General features: G+C 47.7%; 1 protein-coding gene across 3 annotated transcripts in view; it reads right to left on the bottom strand.

Annotated features, from left to right (window-relative positions):
• LOC116831151 (UDP-N-acetylhexosamine pyrophosphorylase) overlaps positions 1-20,426 on the bottom strand; it is a 90,733-nt gene that overhangs the window by 9,921 nt on the left and 60,386 nt on the right. For all 3 annotated transcript variants that reach the window (XM_075067987.1, XM_032790951.2, XM_032790952.2), the window contains 5 exons: positions 14,549-14,724; positions 12,574-12,746; positions 4,146-4,339; positions 2,273-2,416; positions 227-415 (listed from right to left, as the gene is read on the bottom strand). In XM_075067987.1, the coding sequence (XP_074924088.1) occupies positions 227-415; positions 2,273-2,416; positions 4,146-4,339; positions 12,574-12,746; positions 14,549-14,724 (876 nt within the window). The remainder of the gene's footprint in view (positions 1-226; positions 416-2,272; positions 2,417-4,145; positions 4,340-12,573; positions 12,747-14,548; positions 14,725-20,426) is intronic.

Genomic DNA, 20,426 nt, shown 5'->3' with positions numbered 1-20,426 from the left:
GACATGAGTCACAAGCGGCCAAGCCTCTCCAGAAGGAACCTTTAAACCCTGAGGGCAGGAAGAGTGCTCCCCACTAGGACAGCCAATGGGGCTCCCTTGTGTTCCCAAGGCTAGATCACAAACTGGGAATGAAACGTCTCTGTTCTTCTCCCACCAGCCATCGAGACGGTAAAGGAGCCTGCTCTGTGGGGATGAAGCAGGGGTAGGGCAGCTAACAACAACTTACCGGGGAATCACAGGGATGCGGGTGCCATTTTCATCCACAAAGTGGCCTCCAGCATTGAGGACCCAGCAATGGTGCAGCGACATGAGGGCATGTCGGGCAGTGGTGGGGTTGTCTTTCCCATTCTGACTGTCTGCATTCTTCAGAGGAGAGAACTCGTCTTCACGCAGCACTTCATACACCACAAACTGTCTGGAGCAGGGATAAGGCAGGGAACAGCTTGGTGTCAAAGAGCAGAGCTTTGCTACAGATTCCCTTTATTCTCACTTCTCTGGAGCTGAAAGGAAGCCTCCCCTCTTCTCTCCATTCCAGAGACTTGTCAGCAACTGGCAGCACAGATAATGCCAGTGGCGTCACAGTTAGCTCCTCTGGGCCGAGATACTGCACCCACTCAGTCTGTAAAGTCTGTAGTCAGCTAGGTCTTACAGCCCTGAGCCCGTGTCCCGTGCTCTGAGTGTGGGGAGTACAGTAACTCCTCACTTAACATTGTAGTTATGTTTCTGAAAAATGTGACTTTAAGTGAAACGATGTTAAGCGAATCCAATTTCCCCATAAGAATTAATCTAAATGGGGGGGTTAGGTTCCAGGGCAGCTTTCCCTACTCTGCAAGCACCAGGGGTGGAGGGCTCAATCTTCAGCCTGCCCACTTCACCCCTTTCCCCAAATCGCCACCCTTGACCCACCTCTTCTCTCCCTTTACTTTGCACCCTGCGTCTTGGCTTCTCCCCCTCCCCTTCTAAACACTGCAAGCCAGCTGACTGCCGGTGTTTGGAAGACAGGGGAAGGAAGGGGGAGGCACACCGAGTCCTCGCTCCTTCCCCCTCCCTCTGGCCCCGGGCAGTCAGCTGGCTTGCCGCATTGGAGGGAGGGGGAGCATGTGCACTGAGTCCTCGCTCCTTCCCCCTTCCCAAGGCAATCAGCTGGCTTGCCACGGCAAGGTGGGGTAGCCTGCACGCTGAGTCCTCCCCCCTCCCTCCTAGACGCTGCAAGCCAGCTGATTGCCACCAGCAGGAAGCGGGGGGAAGAGGGGAAAGGCGCTGATCTGTGGGGTCTGCCGGCAGGCGGGGGGTGCTGTGGGGAGGAGGGGAAATAGGGAGGCTGCCAGCTGTAGAGATAGCAGGCAGCCAAACATAAGAGTGGAGCATTGCACAACTTTAACTGGGTATGTTCCCTAATTGATCAGCAATGTAACAACGAAACATTAAGCAGGATGACTTTAAGTGAGGAGTTACTGTACAACACATTTTCCTTGTTCCTGGAGGTGGCTTTTGTCAGTCCAGAGACCACTCTGCTCTGACAAGAGCTCCATGATTCAGGCTGTTCCCAGTCCAGGCCAGGCTGTTCCCAGCAGAGGATGTGACCAAGATGGCTGGAAATGCATCAGAGGGAGTTCGAGAAGCTTCTCACCCCATTTCCAGGAGAATGGCCTACCTCAGAAGGTTTCTAGTCCCACTCCCCAACCAAAGGCAGGGAGTGACAGCAGCCCACAATGGAAGACCATGTGAGAGCCAGAGCGGGAAGCACAGAACTTTCCAACCTTGCCTTGCTGCTTCCTCTCTTGGCTAAAGGGCAGTGCAAAGTGCACCAGAGGTGACAGGGCAGCTGCCAGCCTGCAAGGAGGCAAACGAACAAACCACGGAACAAAGCCTGGGCAGAACTCAGAGCAGGACTGGGCACCAAAGCTGACTCTTGCAGCTGGACCCCGAGTCTTTATCTGTACCACCCAGAGCCACCACAGTCAGCCCTCCTCAACACTGTGCTGAGAGCCACGTCATCTGCATGTGACAGCACAGCTTCCTACATAGTTTGTAACGGAATCCAGAGTGTAACTACGCTGGGGTAGGAGCCCTGTGACCAAGCCATGTTGTCCTTGTTGGGAGACCACTGCGGCTGAGCAGCCAAGCCCGGGCTGGGTTATAGCATACCAACACCAATACAGTAATAGCCAGTAACACCTGGCATGCCCAGCTCCTCCTTGGAGCAGCTCTGGGAAGAGGGTACAGCAATATTCTACCATCTGAGTAACAAGCAGCAGAGCCCAGGGCATACTTGGCAAACTGGAAGATGTCAAAGACAAACTTCTCCATCTTGATGCCATTCGGTTTGTCTGGCTTGACCAACTGCCCACTGGTGATGTCCACATATGGAATCTTCTTCTGAGCCACGTGGTGCTTCAGCTGAGGTTCGTGAATGCTGGCAGGGAAAGAAAGAGGAGTCAGAACCTCCTAGTTAGAAGGCATGTTCTAGCTGTCACTGTCCTCCAGTCATTCTGGCCCAGGAGCAGCTGGGAATGATGAGGGTGTATTGTCCTCCCAGCTGCCTCCTCTTTTGGTTCCCCAGCTGCCTGCACCTGCTTGCCCTATGGCCAGAATACAAAAAAACCAAACTCCCTACAACCTGCCCTCCTCCTGCTGTTGGTCCCCATTTAATGCCCCCTGTATCAAATCATTCTGTCCCCCTCTTCCCTAGCTTCTGGGAGCGTTGGCAGGCTCACAACCTCCTCTGCAGGTTGTGCAACTGGAGTGGAGGAAGCCCAGGTACTCCAGTGCTTCTGCCTCCTGCTGAAAGGCAGGAGAGCAGAGCAGAGCAAACTGGTGGACAGAGCACGAGAGGGTGACAAAGCACGATGCTGATACTCCAGGCCCGCTGCTGTGCACACAATACTCCTAAGGGATTTGTGGAGGGGAAGAAGCTCACATACAGGGCCAGATCTTGGCCCTTGCCTCAGTGCTTTGTTAGCTGCTCATATGCATCCTAGTGCCTGTTAACCTTGCTAGACAGTCCAGTTGGGTTTCAACCCTTGCTAATTGTGCTTTAGTTTCTAGAAGCAGTTTTTGTTTTGTTTCCTTATTTACCTGTCAGTGAATGTCCCAATCCACATATTCCCAGCCCAGCAGCCACCTCCCAGCTGCCTCACACCCACAAAACAACATGCTCCATTTACATTAAGGAATGAAGCATTATTAACCAGTCCCAGTCTTGCCAGGGACAGAGAATGTATACGGGTGATAGAAAAGAGGATTTAGGGGGTTAAGAGCAAGAGGAACTATTCTAAACTGATGAGACATCTGGAGACATGTGACGTCCGCTCCCAGAAGCGCCGGCTTTCGCTATGATGACCATGTGAACAGACATGCCAGAAGGCCACCTGAGGCTACAATAATGGCAACAATACATACTGCAGCTGATCCCTGCTCAGTCCTGACAGCTAGGGCTTCTGCCAGTAGTGCAGTATAGTCAGGGCAGTGAGGGACTGTGGGCCTGGGGACAGGTGTTACAATTCATTCCAGACATAATGGGAGAGCGTTCATCATGCCCGGACTCTCAGCTGTCCTGTCTGCAAGGGTGTAAGTGGCTTTTGTTTCCAGGTGGCAGGGGGTCCCAACGTCAGCAAAGCAGGAACCTAGTGAAGACAGAGGTAGTTTGCAATTTTATCCACGTCACTTTAGGGCGGGGGTTTGGATTGCTGGTTCTGAGAGCTGTCTCTATAGCGAGACCACCACCAGCAGGGTACTTTACCTATCTTGCACACTGAGGTTGATTTCTACTTCCTGAGGGGTGCCACAAAGTTCAGAGAACAGTCTCATTCTGACCAGAGATGAAAGTCTCCTGCCTTCCACCATTAGCTTGGACTTTACCACACATGGTGAGCGTGAACACAGCCACTGGCCTGCTGCTAATGGAAGGTGGTTGTGAAGAAAGGAGCTAGGAGGAGAAATACTAGTGGTAGAAGGAGACACTCAGATGTCACCCCTCATCCTACTCTGCTCTGGGAAAGCTGAAACCCCTGTAATGTTTAACAGAGACGCTGATGCAATCAGCTTTTGTCTGACTGCAACGGGACCATACTAGATTTCCAAGTGCCAGCTCTTCTCTTTGGCACTGCACTAATACACAGCCCCTGGCCCAAGCTTGCCCGTACTTGACAACATCTCTCAGAAAGGGCATTGAGAGGTAGTGATTGGCAATGTTGCCTGCGTTGAACAGCAGCCGGCCATCGGAGCTACGTTTCTGTGCTGTGGCCAGGGAGATCTCGCTGTACTCCACCACCTGGTACATGCCATCCACTCTGCACACCACGCCCACTGGCTCCATGGGGTTTGTCTTCTCCACCACCTGCCCAGAGAACACACACAGGAAAACTCAGATGAAAGGGCACTTGTCCAGGAAGTCCCTGTAAGGGGGTGAAGTGGATTACTAGAGCCAGTGCAGAAAGGGGCATGAGTAGGAGCACCTCGCACAGGGGTTCACAACTTTTACACTGGATTTTAGGTGATGCTTTTGTCCTTAGAAAGGAAAAAGAGAGAGGCTAAATCAACCCTCTTTATCCCAATCTGTTCTACAGTTCTGCCCCTCCATCCAAGCCCTGTCCCCTGCATGTGCTTCCCTGGCACCTGCCCGTCTCCCTCACAGGCTATCCAGTCATCTGCTTCCTTCTCCCAGAAACATTGTTCTGCCAGGAGAGGACTTCACTCCCACAGACTGCTCCTCTCTTGTGGTGCAGCTGCTGTACCAGACAAAGGACAGAATACTGCTGTCTTCCTCCTACTAAGGGAACTGGCTCTGCAGTTGGTAGGACACTCCATGCTCACATTGTCCATGGAGAATCAGAGGACATGGAGCTGGGGAGAGAAAACGGAGCAGCGAGTGGCCTGCCCTTAAGGCTGCACTGCACAGAAGCTAAATGAGACTGTCTAGCCACACTGAAACAGGCCTTGCCCAGAAGGGTCATCTGCAGAGGCAGCAGGTCTCAGCATCCCCTCTGTGAAAGGCTGGCTGCTCACCTTGCTGCTGAACACTAGAGAATCTGGGCAAGCTATTGGAATATGAAAGAGCTCAGCCGCTGCCTTGGGCTTTCTAAAAACTTGGTCCTGGCTGTGGGTGCTGAGCTTTCCTAGACATGGCTCGCGGGGCTAGCTCCCCCTTGTGCTCTTTGTCAAAAGAAGCTGGATGCAAATAAAAGTGGCTTGGCAGGAGAGGGTTTCCTAGGAATGGATGCAGGCATGCCCTGAAGGCCCTTCCACTGAGATCTTTCGTTAGAGATGGATACAATAAGTCTCAGCGGACATGGTTTTATATCCCCCGAGTATCTGGTGTTCGGCAGTGGTGGGGGATGCATGAACAAGCCTCGTGTGGCACTAGAGAAGAGTCTTACAGGGTAAAGCTATGTGTCCTACCACCAAGGCACTCCCCGCACAGAACTACAAAGTACCAGGTCCCTCCTTGGGTGAGTCTCCTTGCCTGCATGGAATCTGAAGGCCATTCTGGTGCAAACTGAGGTGTCCAATCACAAGTGCTTTGGGGGTGATCATGGGGGCTAGCACTGCTGCTGGGGTGGGGGGGCGCACTTCGTGCACCACAAGTATATTCTGTACCTAGCAAAGCAGCTGCACTCGTTACATGGTGCACAGAGGACAAGATCTCAAACTTGGAGCTGCAATAAGCTGAGAAATAGATGTGAAGTGACAAGACCAAAGTCACATAGCAAGGGTTTGTCTACACAAGTTGCTCCAACTGACATTAGTTTAGTTAAACTGGTGCACCTTCTGCATTAGCATTCCTACTGATTTAAAATTAGTTACATCTGCAAGCTAACCAATGTAAGTTTATGACTCCAAGCTAAACCTAAACCAGATTTAAGAGAGATGCAAGAATGCCTACAAAGTTATAGTGGTTAAACTAAGCGGGTATAAAAATCACACATTTCCTTACAACTTTGGGTATAGTTCTAAGTCTATGGCAGAACTGGGAATAGAAACCAGGAATTGAAATTGCAGGTCCCCATCTATGCATGAGACCATGCCTATACAGCTGTGGAGTTTGTGCAGCTATTTCAGCAAGACCCCATTTTTACACATACTTTCAACCATGCAACTGTGGAAATACCTAGTGCAGGCCACACAGGCAGCTTAACGTTAAATATGTTTGCCTTTTTTTAAAGGGGAAGAATTAAAATACTGCTCACCTAAGGTAAGCTTTGTGAGGGAACCTGGAGATTCCACCTTCTTAGAGTCAAAGAAATTGGGTTCAAACGTGATTGCTAACATGAAGTTAAGACTGAGCAGATGATCAGCTGTGCCAGGACCCAGGACACAAATAATAAATTCTTATTGGCTAGAGATATGCAGTGGCCAGGCAAAGAAATTCCTCAAGGCAGAGATTTTCCAAGGCTGGCCACTGAGAGGACTTTAATACTCTCTTGCCATTAGTTTAAATGGGCATGGAGTAGCTAAGCCCACAGGATCTTTGAAGCCTCAGGGGCCAGACTGAGCCAAGATCTCAGAAGCCTTTGCATTTCAGTATTCCCCTTAGCTAGCAGTCACGGCGAGGCATGGAACCACTCCTAGCCGATGCGTTTGCATGCATGGGATACAGTTGCTCTGTTCTTCCAAGCAAGCCATGTCTGAATACAGAAGGAGCACTGAATCTTGTAATTGTGACTATCCAGTACCCAGAGCTGGCCGGTGCCATGAAGGATTACCTGCTGAGCAAGAATGTCAGCAGCCTAGAGATGTAGAGTGCCCTGCTGGAATTCTGACAGCACCAGTTATTGAAGACGACTAGAAGCCATCAGTCTTTATTTACTGCACTGTTATGACTGCCTCACAGCCTAATACAACATCTTCTAATTTGTTCATAAGTCCAGTCACTCTGTCTACTGCCCCCAAATAGAGGCACGGTGGAGGGGGAAAAGCAGAAATGTGTTTTATCACCTGCCTATAAACCCACTGCCTCTGCTATCAGGAGAGAGCGGATGCACCTCCCCCTGCAGACCAGTACAGTTACATCCCAGCAGCTTTTCTTTTCCAGACTCCGGGCTTATTGAGAGGGAGGGGAGACCCACCGTTTCACTAGATTCCCCCTACCCTAGGCCAAAGCACTTCCCTTCTGCCCTCCTTGGCCAGCTAAACCCAGGAGCAGGGCACTCCAGCTCTGCCTACCCACAACCCCCTCCTACTCAGGAAGGTGAAGAGTAGGGAACAAGTTCTTCATTCCTCTCTAGGGGAGGGACAAAAAGAGTACGGTCGTTCCCTTGGACATAACAGAAGGTAGACACCAACCCCCCAGGCCCTCTGGGATCGTTAAGGGAAACTGTAAACCCAGGAGAACAGCCAGGCAGAGGCTGAAGTGTTTGCCCCAAGCAATCCTTCCCCACCGAGGACAGGAATAGCCACCCCTGCTCTAAACCACTGCTGCTAAGAGAAAGCACAGGTGAGAGTTTGCTTGTGAGGAGGGGGAAGATTTAAAAGCATTAAACCTTTGGCAGAGAGAGACAGAACTGATGTGAGGAGTCAGTGGTGCAGCAGGGGTCTGGAAACAGAGAAAAAGAATTTTGTGCACATAAATGAAAGACTAGTCAGAGACACTCAAGGGAAAGAGAAAGCCAGTCAGCAAGGACATGACAAGTATCTGGAGAAGGAAGCATGGTACAGTGCTTAGTAGTGTTTATTAAGTGGGTGGGCAAGTGGTTTTTTGCGTGGACTGGTAAGGTTTCCTGACTGCTCTTCCTGGCAGTCTCCAACAGGTGAGAGGCTTGCTCCAGAAGCACTGATGTAAGCTGTGCCCTTTATCTGGACTTTGCATTGCTAACCTGGCATCCCAGGAATTAGTCTTTCATTATTTAATTAGCCCAGGGAGTTTACATTTGTCAGGATTTTAGCTGGACATCCCTGAAGCCCACTGCTGGGTTAAGCTTCATCAATTTCCCAGGGCAAGCTCCACCCCTGCACTACTGTAGCCAGATATTTTTATAGACCGGGGTGAGCAAACTACAAACCGCAGGCCACATTTGGCCTGCCAGCCATTTTAATCCAGCCCTCAAGCTACTGCTAGGGAGCAGGGCCTGGGGCTTGCCCCGCTCCAGCTGGGGAGCAGGGTTGGGGGCCACTACGCACAGTTCCCAGAAGCAGTGGCATATCCCCCCTGGCTCCTATGCATCGGGGCAGAAGGGAACCGTGGTCAATAAGAGCTGCAGGGGCAGTGCCTGTGGATAGGACAGCACACAGCAGAGCTGCCTGGCCGCACCTCTGCATAGGAGCCAGAGGGGGGATATGCCACTACTTCCAGGAACCACTTGAGGTAAGCATTGCCCTGAACAACCCCTGTTCCCCCCCTACACACACTCCAAGACCCCTCCCTGCCCTCTGAACCCCTCAGTCCCAGCCCAGAGCACCCTCCTGCACCCAAACCCCTCACCCCCACATTCACAGTCTCACCTCCCCAACCCCCAAACCAGCCCTGATCCCCTTCCTGCCCTCCAAACTCCTGTGTGAGCCCAGACCACCCTCCTACACCCCAAACCTATCATCCCCAGAGACTACACCCCCAGCCAGAGCTCTCACATTCTCCGCCCCACCCCCCACCCCCCTCCCACACCCTGAATTCTTCATTTCTGCACCCACCCTAGAGCCTGCAGCCAGAGCCCTCACCCCCTCCCACACCCCAACCCCAATTTTGTGAGCATTCATGGCCCGCCATACAATTTCCATATCCCAATGTGGTCCTCGGGCCAAAAAGTTTGCCCACCTGTTATAGGCAATGCACATACCAACACTTATAGTTACAGTGCCCACCACTTCCCATTGTATGACCCTGTTTGCTTAGAAACTTGATGAACTTAACCAGTTTAGGCTGAAGTTTTCCATGGCAGCTGTCTCTTATTAAAAGATCCAGCACAGATAGCTCAGTGGCTTCAGAGATCAGAGAGATATGTTCTGCCCATACTCAGTGAAGTCTTGCAGCCATTCCCCAGAGAAGTGCTAGCAGCTTATGTAGGTGGGGGCATCATAATGCTGGAGTCTGGGTAGTGCCTTTTGCTCTCCCTGTGAGAATTAACACAAATCAGGCCAAACAATTCTTTGAAGAGTCCATCTGCACCATCCCTTCACAGCCTTGACACATCAGGCTGACTATGTGCCATCCCCAGAGCAACTAAGCCTACTTGATCAAGACCTGAGCCTGAGCTACACTTCCCTACAATTGCTTCTTCCAGAAGCCAGGGGTCTCTGTGGTGCAGGGTGCAGTGGTAACAGCTGACTTATGTTTTCAAAGCTGCCTGGTTCTGCACCTGCCTGACTGTAATGCAAAGGGGTGAAGGAGGATAAAGAAGAAATGCAGAGGGGACGGGAGACCATGGGCAGAAACAGAAGGATTTGTAACCGCTAAACCTTCAGAACCTGAACTGAACTCATTATTGATTAGTCCCACCATTTTTCTGCTTTGTAGCACATAGCTAGACCATGGGTAAAATGTATCTATTTCCACCTTAGCAGCAGGTCAACAAAGATATTATCAGTTATGCCATTAGATCAACAGAGACTGGTGCAGTGAATCTGAAGGTCCTGACCTTGCTGATGAGCCATGACAGGATTAACATGGTTTTACAGGATGAAGTTTGCATTTAAGTTTAAAAAAACTGGGAAATTACATTAAAAATGTTAAGAAACTTGTGATTACAAAACTGAACATGGTCATTTGGAAGTTCCAGAACTATGGTTTCCCAAGCAACTTTTATTTAGCCCCCTGTGCATATACTTTATGATGCTTCTTTAATTACATGATCATACTATTTTCTCCATATGACCCCTCCTTCATTCAGTGCACAGGACAGACCTGGTGTGGGTATGAGTCAAGGCTGTGGTCTGATGGACCTCTGCCTCAGCTGCTGCAGAAGGTGGGAGATTGTAGTGAATGAAAAAGGGGATTTCAGGAAAAAAGGTAGCTGAATGCTGCTCTGGAAACCAGAGGCGGCTCCAGGCACCAGCATGCTAAGCGTGTGCCTGGGGCAGCAAGGCACCAGGGGCACTCTGCCGGTCGCCGCGAGGGGGCAGGCAGGTTGCCTTCGGCGGCATGCCTGCGGAGGGTCCGCTGGTCCCGTGGCTTTGGCAGACCTCCCGCAGGCTGCTGCTGAATTCATGTGACCAAGGACCTCCCACAGGAAGCTGTCGAAGGCAGCCTGTCTGCTGTGCTTGGGGTAGCAAAATACCTATAGCTGCCCCTGCTGGATACAGGATTCTAATCCTTCTCTCCCAGAGAAGGTGGATTAGGTTAAAATTGGCTTGAACTGTGCTTTGCATTTGTACCTTTAGTTATTTTCTCAAATAAAAGTAGATTCTCATTTTTTTAAATAGATACAGTAGATAGATGGGTACTTTGTGCTAAGAAGGATACACTATCAATATAAATTTAAATGACATAGCTCAACACACATTTATTCAGATTCTTAATTTACTTTGACTGTTAGAAAATAGTGAAAGATGTATTTCTTAATTTGAGATTTAGGTCAAACTACATTTAGAATGCACAAAAACATTTTAAAGTTTTTTTTTTTCATTAAATAAGGTAATTTAACTTAACTATATAAAAAACAAATAAGTAAGGTTGCCCCCAGCCATATTTTCCAAATTGCTTATACACCTAAAGATGCACATACATGCCTCATAGGATTTTTGAGCACCTAATTTACTGAAATCAACTCCCAGTTGATTTCTCAACTTTGAATTAACTAGTCCAAATGGAGAAAGTGTTCTCTGTAACTGCTAGCTAAACTGAAGGCAAAAGCAATTAAGGCAAAAGCTTTTCTGCACAACAGAAACTGAAATACAAGGATTTGCTCTTCTGGAAAGCCTGAAATTGATAGTCAATGTACTTTATGATACTGACATTTATAAATTTAACTTTTGAGATCACCTCAGAAGATGTAAAAAAGCAGCACCCTTTAATGCAGTGAAGTTTGAGAGCTCATTCATCAAACATTTATTTAAATGGTTTTAATAGATCATAGTAAGTTTGGGTCTCAGACTGTCAATTTCAACTTTAATCATATACAAATATGGATAATTTGGATCACTCAGCAATTGCCTGTTCTATTCATTTCATCTGAAGCACTGGCCCCTGTCAGAAAACAGGATACTATCGGTCTGAGCCAGTATGGCTATTCTTATAGGTTTGTTTTTAAATCATTTAACCTAAGTCTGATTTTTTGCAGGTTGGCACTAACTGTGGTCCTCATTTTCTAGGTATTTGACTTGAGGTATTTGAGCACTCTCAATTGCAGAAGGAGGTCAATGGGAACTGTGCTTTCAACATTTGAAATGTTATGAAGTTCTAATTACTCTGAACAAAAATCAGGTCCTAGGCTGCTCAAATTGGGCACTGAAAGTTAGCTGACACTTGGCGATAATTTGTGTTTTAGTTCCCCAGCTGTAAAACGGGGATATCACCCACTCATCTCACAGGGGTGAGATATCACATTCAGTAACGACTGCACAGAGCTAAGACTATGAGGAGAGCACCACGGAAGAGCCCATGAGTTACTTATTCTGTATTTGGCAGGATTTGGACGGCGAACAGTAAATGCATAGCCTATGCACTGAATGAGGACAAAATCCTCAATATCCATTCAAAGTGCATCATCAATCCTGTGCACTGAGTGAGGTGGGGTCCTGTGATGGCAGTATGTGATCAAGTAATTAACAGCTGTACTACATACAGAAGAGGACTGGATTAAGGGTGCACAGGTACCTCCTAATTTGAGTGATTAACTTTGCAACCCTAATATGTTTAATGTAATTCTGTTGGACGTGCTACACAAACAGAGCAGGTGCCATGCAGATGGCCACTCCACTAAGGAGCTGATGCTGAAATAGCAACAGCCACCTACTTCACTCCCCGCTTAAGTAGCTCAGCCATCCAAAAGACCAACTGGAAACAAGAACACTGAAGGAGGGGCTGGATCGGGGCAGCTCAGTGAGATAATACTGCTCCCCTGGGGCTGAATCAGGCTCCAGAACCTAAACTTTACATTAGAGTTCAATATCTAGCACTTGAGAAAAGCGTCACAATACAAACCACATATAAACAGGTGCCTGGGTGCACAGGCTTTCTGAAACATGGCTCAAGATGACTATTCATGTCTCTTAACCATAAGGCCATGCTGAAGCTGAAGCCTAGGGATTATAATTTAAACATAAACTATCAGCTATTCATCTGGCCATCAAGTTATGTGAGAAAGGAGAGGCACTGTCCTATTACTGAGATGTGCAGTCTCCTGCCAGTGGCATCACATGGTGCCATGCACAGAGATTGGAGCACACCACATCCAATCCCTGATTACAGGGGCTAACATGGTTGCAGCCTGAAAAAACAGCAGCACACAGCATTCACTGCAGTGAGCATAGTCCCATCTCCTCCAGGATGTTGACGGAGGGACCAGAAGAGCCTGGATACAGCCCTGATGGGGAGCAAGCTGCTGATGCCAGCCAATGGCGTGATTATGACAATTGTGCCAGTGCACTCAAGGTGTATAAGCCAGCTCCTCTGCCCTCTCCACCCCACTACAGCCCCATTACCTTTGCACCACACTCAGCTCCCTTTTGTATGCAGAACCCAATGAACCTGGGGTCAGCCACCTTCACTAAGATGTTGTCAACGCAGTACATATGGATGCTCCAGATGCCTCGCTGCTCCATGTCCTCCACGATGCCATGGGCGCCAAGGGCTCGGTACAGCCCCCCATTGCCATCTGGTGAGGTGAGAACACATTACTGCACCAGAAGCATACATCAGCAGTGCGTATGAGCCAGTCCCCAGCTGGATGCCACACAGGGAGTAGCACATTCTTAGAAATTAAGGGAAGCTGCCAGGGGAACAGACTAGACAGTAGTAAGACGGGCCAGAGTGGGATTTTGGCTCCTGTGAGCATACCCCAGCCCAAACATCCTCTTCCCGGTCTGTTTCCCTGATGCCCTGTTCCATCCCATCCCCCAGGCTGGGGACTGGCACTGTGACCCTGCAGCAGAGGCTGGGCCAAGGAGAAGCCATCATACAACCCTGAGTGGCCAGCACCAGTCTGTCTGCTCTGTGGGGGAGGAGGAGGAAGAAGAGTTCTATCAGGAGCAGCATATGCGGGGAATTAGGGGGAGAGGGAACTACACAAGACAGAGGTGTCTATGGGGAGGGGGATGTGCCAAGGTACACAGGATGGGACTGTGACAATCCTAGGGTTCATTCCAACACTGAGATGCCAAGCTGGGGCAAGGACTCAGCTCAGTAAAAATGCCAATGGCAGGAAGGATCAGACTAACAGTGGCTTTTGTTCCTATAGGACCAGGAGATACTGAGCCCTCCATCACTACTAAAGCCCTGCAAAGCCCCTCTCCCCCCTCTCCTTCCTCCCCAGTCACTTATGGCCTAAGCAGGCTCTTTGGCATCTCATTGCTAACTTCATCACCAAGATGAGGATGAGTGATAGGACACAAGCCGCTCTGTGCAAATTCACCCCCCTGTCCCAGAGGGAAAACAGGACCCAGCTGTGCTATAGCAGAGCAAACTACTACACTTAGATAATTAGGCAGAATAGTAAGAGCGTCACTCTCCAGTTTGCAGGCAAGATGCCTGGCTTTCTTAGAGCCATATTTATCTAAGGGAAAGGAACAGGCAGGCAGGCACTTACTGTTGGGATACAGATGTTTAATGACACTAAGCCTGCAAGCTGCTTTCTGAAAGGCCAGGTCTGCCAGATCCAGGAGGATAAGCAGCGATTCTCTGCTGTTTCCTAGAACCAACCTTTGCACAAGTCACCTTCCGAAGTCCCTGAAGTGAGTTTTATCCCACTTATGTATTTTCTGTCCCTCCCGTCTAACCTGTTCTCTTGGGTGATGGAAAGGGGGTGTCCCGAGCCTGCAGTCTAACAAGCTCCTTCCCTCCTACTTAAACCCTCTTCAGTCCAGCCATTTCTGTGACTCCCCTCTGCTCAAGATCAGCCACAGCAATACTGGAAATCCATGGGAAATTGAGGGATTGTTGCTGGATTTGGCACAGACCATGAAGTGTTTTGTAAGTTCTATAGGATTCCAAACAAAACAATTCTACATCTAAAAACACATGCGAGCTGCTGGCTACATGTGTCTGATGGCATTAGAATGAACTTTCACCCCAGCATGGTTTATCCTACCTCCTCAAAAGCTTTTTATCCCCATCACCCTCCAGATCAGCGTTTCTCAAACTTTTGTATTGGTGACTCCTTTCACACAGCAAACCCATGAGTGCAACCCCTCCTTATACATTAAAAACACTTTTTTTTGTATTTAACACTATTATAAATGCTGGAGGCAAAGCAGGGTTTAGGGGTGGAAGCTGACAGCTCGTGACTGCCCCCATGTAATAATCTTGTGACCCCGTTTGAGAACCCCTGTTCCAGATCTTGTATTTGAGACCTTCCAATCTGAATGATTTTGATGCCCCATTCAGAGCCTTGTTGAATCCAGTCTGCTGGAGAGGTTTGCTCCCCTAAACTCCCACTCATGGGCTTTCAACCGCACAGACCTGGTGCCATGGAAACTTTGCCCTTCTCTTCCAGAAAAATCTTGCCATCAAACCCCATAGCAGGCAGCATCCCTTGCTGGAAAAAGATCACATTTTCCTGCTTTAAACCAAAGTAATTGTGCTTCAAGAAGAACTCCTTTGTAGATTCCATTGTTCTGCCACTTGTCATGATGTACCTGCCACAGCAAGAAGAGAAAAACTCAAGTAAATAGGGAGACAATCAGACTCTGCTCTTGTCTGATCTTCACACAAGATTGCTTTTCAAGCCCACGTAGCACTCGTGGAATAGAGATCAGGATCCTCTGGGATGAGGATGTATCATAGAACAGCTCTCACAGACATCTAACAATGAATCACATCAACATTCCACCTCTGCCCAGTGAGCTCTCTGCAGCCACAGGTTTGGCAGCAATTGTCTGAGTGGCCATGTCAAGGACCTAGGGAGCCAAGAAGATGGTGCTGGTGGTCTCCATGAGCTGGCAGGAGCCCATGGTTAGAACACATGCAGGAGGAAGATGGATCTGCTGCGGTATGATCACCACCAGGGAGGAACCTCAGCACAGGCCTTGAGCAACACCTCCACTGACAGCAACAGACACTGGAACCTCTTTGAGCAGGCTTGGACAATGCTTTCCTGGGTAATTTGGCTGGAAGACCCATTGTCAGCAGCATCTGGCACTGCTGACTTACTGGCCCTTGAGCCCCATTGCTGCTGGAGGCGGCTCATCTCCTGACCTTTTGGGGTTCTGCTTGAACAGGCAGCACAGAGAACTAGAGGAATTATGGCTCAGGTTCTAGAAACACTAGCAATGGCTACTAGGAATATGGTAAATCAGTGCTTGATGCTGGCCTCCTTGAATGCACCAGCCAGGATACCAGAGAGTCAGACCCAAAGCACAGGTCAACTGTAGAGGATGGGAGACTATCCCAGAGGGATGAGGATGCACAAGCAGCTTAAGAAGGCAAGGCCACAGTAGTGCCTGCAACCAGCAATTAGAAAAAACACTTTCAGAGAAGACTGAACTAACAAGAGGGAGCTAAACTAGATCAGCTCATCCTGTTACTTTCCTGGTCAAACAATAGCCACCTCAGAATGAACTTAAGGGCAGCTGGAGCCATCCCCCTTTACACCCTTCAGTCCCAGCAGAAATGATGGAAATGCACTGTTGATCCAGACACACTGCTCGCTGGAAGTTTCGGAACCCCTCTGGGGCACGGGCACTTTTAGAACATAAGAATGACCCTACTGCAGGGGTCGGCAACCTTTCAGAAGTGGTGTGCCGAGTCTTCATTTATTCACTCTAATGTAAGGTTTCGCGTGCCAGTAATACATTTGAACATTTTTAGAAGGTCTCTTTCCATAAGTCTATAACATATAACTAAACTATTGTTGTATGTAAAGTAAATAAGGTTTTAAAATGTTTAAAGAAGCTTCATTTAAAATTAAATTAAAATGCAGAGACCCCCAGACCAGTGACCAGGACCCGGGCAGTGTGAGTGCCACTGAAAATCACCTCGCGTGCCGCCTTTGGCATGTGTACCATAGGTTGCCTACCCCTGACCCTACTGGGTCAGACGAAAGGTCCCTCTAAACCAGTATCCTGTCCAGGTGCCCCAGAGGGAATGAACAAAAAGGATAATCAAGTGATCCATCCCCAGCTTCTAGCAAACAGAAGCTAGGGACACCATCCCTGTCCATCAGCCACTGATGGACCTGTCCTCCATGAATTTCTCTCGTTCTTTTTTGAACCCTGGTATGGTCTTAGCATTCACAACATCCCCTGGCAAGGAGTTCCACAGGCTGACTGTGCGTTGTGTGAAGAAATACTTCCTTTTATTCGTTTTAAACCAGCTGCCTATTAATTTCATTTGGTGACCCCTAGTTCTTGTGTTTGAGAAGTGGTAAACACTTCCTTATCTTTCTCTACATCAGTCATGCTTTTATAGACCTCGATCATCTCCCCCCTTAGCTGTCTCTCTTCCAAGCTGAAAAGACCCAATCTTATTAATCTCTCCTCATACAGAAGCTGTTCCATACCCCTCATCATTTTTGTTGCCCTTTTCTGAAGCTTTTCCAATATATCTTTTTTGAGATGGGGCAACCACATCTCTATACAGTATTTGAGATGTGGACATACCATGGATTTATACTGTAGCTCTTCGCAGTCTGCCTGGGTCTTAACTATCTTTAGTAATTTTTTATCTGCAAATTTTGCCACCTGTTTACCCCTTTTTCCAAATCATCTGTGAATATGTTGAACAGGACTGGACCCAGAACAGACTACTGGAGGACACCACTATTTCCCTTTCTCCATTCTGAAAACTAACTATTTATATCTACCTTTTCTTTCCCATCTTTTAACCAGTTACCAATGCACGAGAGCACCTTCCCTCTTATCCCATGGCAGCTTACTATGCGTAAGAGCATTTGGTAAGGGACCTTCTCAGAGGCTCTGAAACTCTAAGTACACACTGGATCCCCTTGGTCAACATGATTGCTGACCACCTCAAAAAATTCTAGTAGATTGGTGAGGCATGATTTCCCTTTACTAAAACCATGTTGACTCTTGCTCAACAAATTATGTTCATCTATATATCTGACAATATTGCTCTTTTATAGTTTCAACCAGTTTGCCTGGTCCTGAAGTTAAGCTTACGGACCTGTAAGTGCCGGGATCACCTCTGGAGCCCTTTTTAAAAATTGGCATCATGTTAGCTATCCTCTAGTCATCTGGTACAGAAGCTGATTTAAATTATATGTTACAGACTACAGTTAGTAGTTCTGCAATTTCACATTTGAGCTCCTTAAGAACTCTTGGGTGAATACCATCTGGTCCTGGTGACTTAATGCTGTTTAATATATCAATGTGTTACAAAACCACCTCTAATGATACCTCAATCTGACAGTTCCTCAGATTTGTCACCTAGAAAAAATGGCTCAGGTTCGGGAATCTCTCTCACATCCTGAGCCATGAAGACCAATGCAAAGAATTCATTTAGTTTCTCCACAATGGCCTTATTGTCCTTGAGCGGTCCTTGAGAACCCCGCTTGTCCAGTGGCCCCACTAGTTATTTAGCACGCTTAAAAAAAATTTGCTACTACTTTGAGTCTTTGGCTAACTGTTCCTCAAATTCTTTTTTGGCTTCCTAAGTGTATTTTTTACACTTCATTTCCCAGTGTTTATGCTCCTTTCATTTTCCTCACTAGGATTAAGCTTTCACCTTTTAAAGGATGCCTTTCTGCCTCTCACTGCTTCTTTTACTTTGTTGTTTAGCCACAGTGGCTCTTGTTTGGTTCTCTATGTTTTTTAATTTGGGGTATACGTTTAAGTTGAGCCTCTATTATTAGATCTTTATAAAGTTTCCACACAGCTTGCACAGATTTCACTTTTGGCACTGTACCTTTTAATTTCTGTTTAACCTCCTCATCTTTTGTGTAGTTTCCCTTTCTGAAACTAAATGCTACAGTGTTGGGCCGCTGTGGTGTTTTTCCTGCCACTGGGATATTAAATTTAAATTATATTATGGTCACTATTACCAAGCGGTCCAGCTATATTCACCTCTTGGACCAGATCCTGTGCTTCACTTAGGACTAAAACAAGAATTGCCTCTCCTCTGGTGAGGTCCAAGACCAGCTGCTCCAAGAAGCAGTCATTTAAGGTGTCTAGAAACTTTATCTCTCCATCTCATCCTGGAGGTGACATGTACAAGCCAATATGGGGGTAACTGAAATTGTCCTTATTGAGTTTAATAGCATCTCTAATCTGCCTGAGCATTTTAGAGTCACTATCACTACCCTGGTCAGTAATACATCCCTACTGCTATATTACTAGAGCATGAAATTTCTATCCAGAGACTCTATGGTGCAGCTTGATTCATTTATGATTTTTTACTTCATTTGATTCTATGCTTTCACATATAATGCCACTCCCCCAACCAGCATTACCTGTTCTGTCTTTCTGATATATTTTGTAGCCTGGTATTACTGTATCCCAGTGATTATCCTCAGTTGATATGAGGCACTCTAGTTCACCCATTTTATTATTTAAGACTTTTATGTGAAGAAAGCCACAGAGCATGCAGAGAATCACAATCACCATCAGCTGAATTTACATTTGCCCTCATCAAGGCAAGGTGTGCCTGAAGGCAATCTCTTGGGCTTCTTCCATAACTTTTCTCAGGATTTTCTCTTGCTTTCAAAATTTGTGTCTTTTCTCTCCCATTTTTCTTCACAGCCTCTAAGGGTGCCTGAAATGCCAGGCTTGCAACAGAAACCACAGAAAGGAAGCCCAGAGCTACCTGTTTACAATTTCAGTTCTCACTGGGTGTGTGACATACCAGGGTACCATCCAGACCAATGAGCAGATGCATCACTCCTGCCCTGTAACCTGGGCTGCCCTTTACAGCAGCAGGGCATTGCAGTCTCCAGCCTGGTCTGCTCACAAACAGCCTTCAGCACGTAAATCACTCCAGGCCATGTCTGTATGTACTGCTGGCAGCCAGCCACACACCTACCAGCCTTGGTTATGCTGCAGGGTGACCCTAACAGACCCAGTCCTGGATCTTTCCCCAGGAATATATGTTCCGTATTGCCCAGCCCTCCTGAATAGTACAGATGTTAAATCTGTTACTCCTTTAAAGGAATAAAATGCACATAACTTGTTACCCCAAATGGAGTCACCCAGACCCTTCAACTTGAACATGCTGGAGTAGGTAATAAACTGGTTTTACTGTTTTAATTACAGAGAGATTTGAGTACAAGTTATGAAGCATAACAGTCAGAAAGTTACAAGAAAAATAAGAGGTAAAATGCTTACTGGTGCCTAACCAACTTATATTAGATTCAAAACAAATTTCTTTCGCCACATGCTTTCAGCAGTTTTACTGATCAAACTCCAAGTCAGGATCCCTCCTGCAGAGTACAATGGCTGCTTCCTTGCAGTGACTGTGACGGGCAGGGAGAAGAGGTGTCTTGGGGCGTCTGTACCTTCTTTCTATAGTCCTGTCCCCACCTTGAGAAGCATTTCCAGCTGGGAGCAAGGCAACATGCACTTGGTGTGGAAGGAAACTCCATGCCGTTTCTTCACTAAGATGTAGACTTTTGCTCTGCCCCCTTTCCTGCCAAAGAACAGCCACTTGGCAGGTAACTGTCCATCAGCATTGTTTACACATGGCTCAGGAATCAGCTTGCCCTTTGTCTCTGAGGAACTTGTAGGTCACTCCCCAGACTTCTCCAGAAAACACACTTTTGTCATGATTTCAGCTTGTTTATATATATGAAGTTTTAGTTGCATACATAATGCTATTTGTATTTTGCCATGATAATGCTGATCAGCAAGTTATGCATTTTTCATTCAGTACATCTTGAACTGGGGGTCCTGACAGAAGAGGGGGTCACAAGGCTATTGTAGAGGGTCATGAAAACAAAAAATATTGCCAAGAGGAAGGGAAGCTGAGGGGAGGGGGCGGGGGTACAGCAGCTGCCGCTCTCTGGCCACCGAGCTCCAAAGGCAGTACCACCACCAGCAGCAATACAGAAGTAATAGTGGCAATACCAGTAATTTGCTATAACTTTTGGGGGGGGTCGTCACAGCCTGAAATACCGAAACCAGTTTTAAGTTATACTTTAAAATGCATAAGGTGTATATTCTGTCTACACTGGAATTACATACCCCTGGCTGGCCCATGCCAGCTGACTCAGGTTCACGGGACTCAGGCTGTGGGATCATTTAATCACAATGTAGACATTCTGGCTTCGGTTGCAGCTTGAGCTCTGGGACATTCCCAACTTGCAGGCCCAACAGCCAGAGCCAGCTGGCATGGACCAACCACAGGTTTTTAATTGCAGTGTTGACATACTCAAATACCTCCTGAACTC

The sequence above is a fragment of the Chelonoidis abingdonii genome, chromosome 7 (genome assembly GCF_003597395.2).
Source record: "Chelonoidis abingdonii isolate Lonesome George chromosome 7, CheloAbing_2.0, whole genome shotgun sequence".
Lineage (NCBI taxonomy): Eukaryota > Metazoa > Chordata > Testudines > Testudinidae > Chelonoidis > Chelonoidis abingdonii.
Note: the sequence above shows the minus strand (reverse complement) of the source record. Positions and strands in the feature narration are given on the sequence as shown.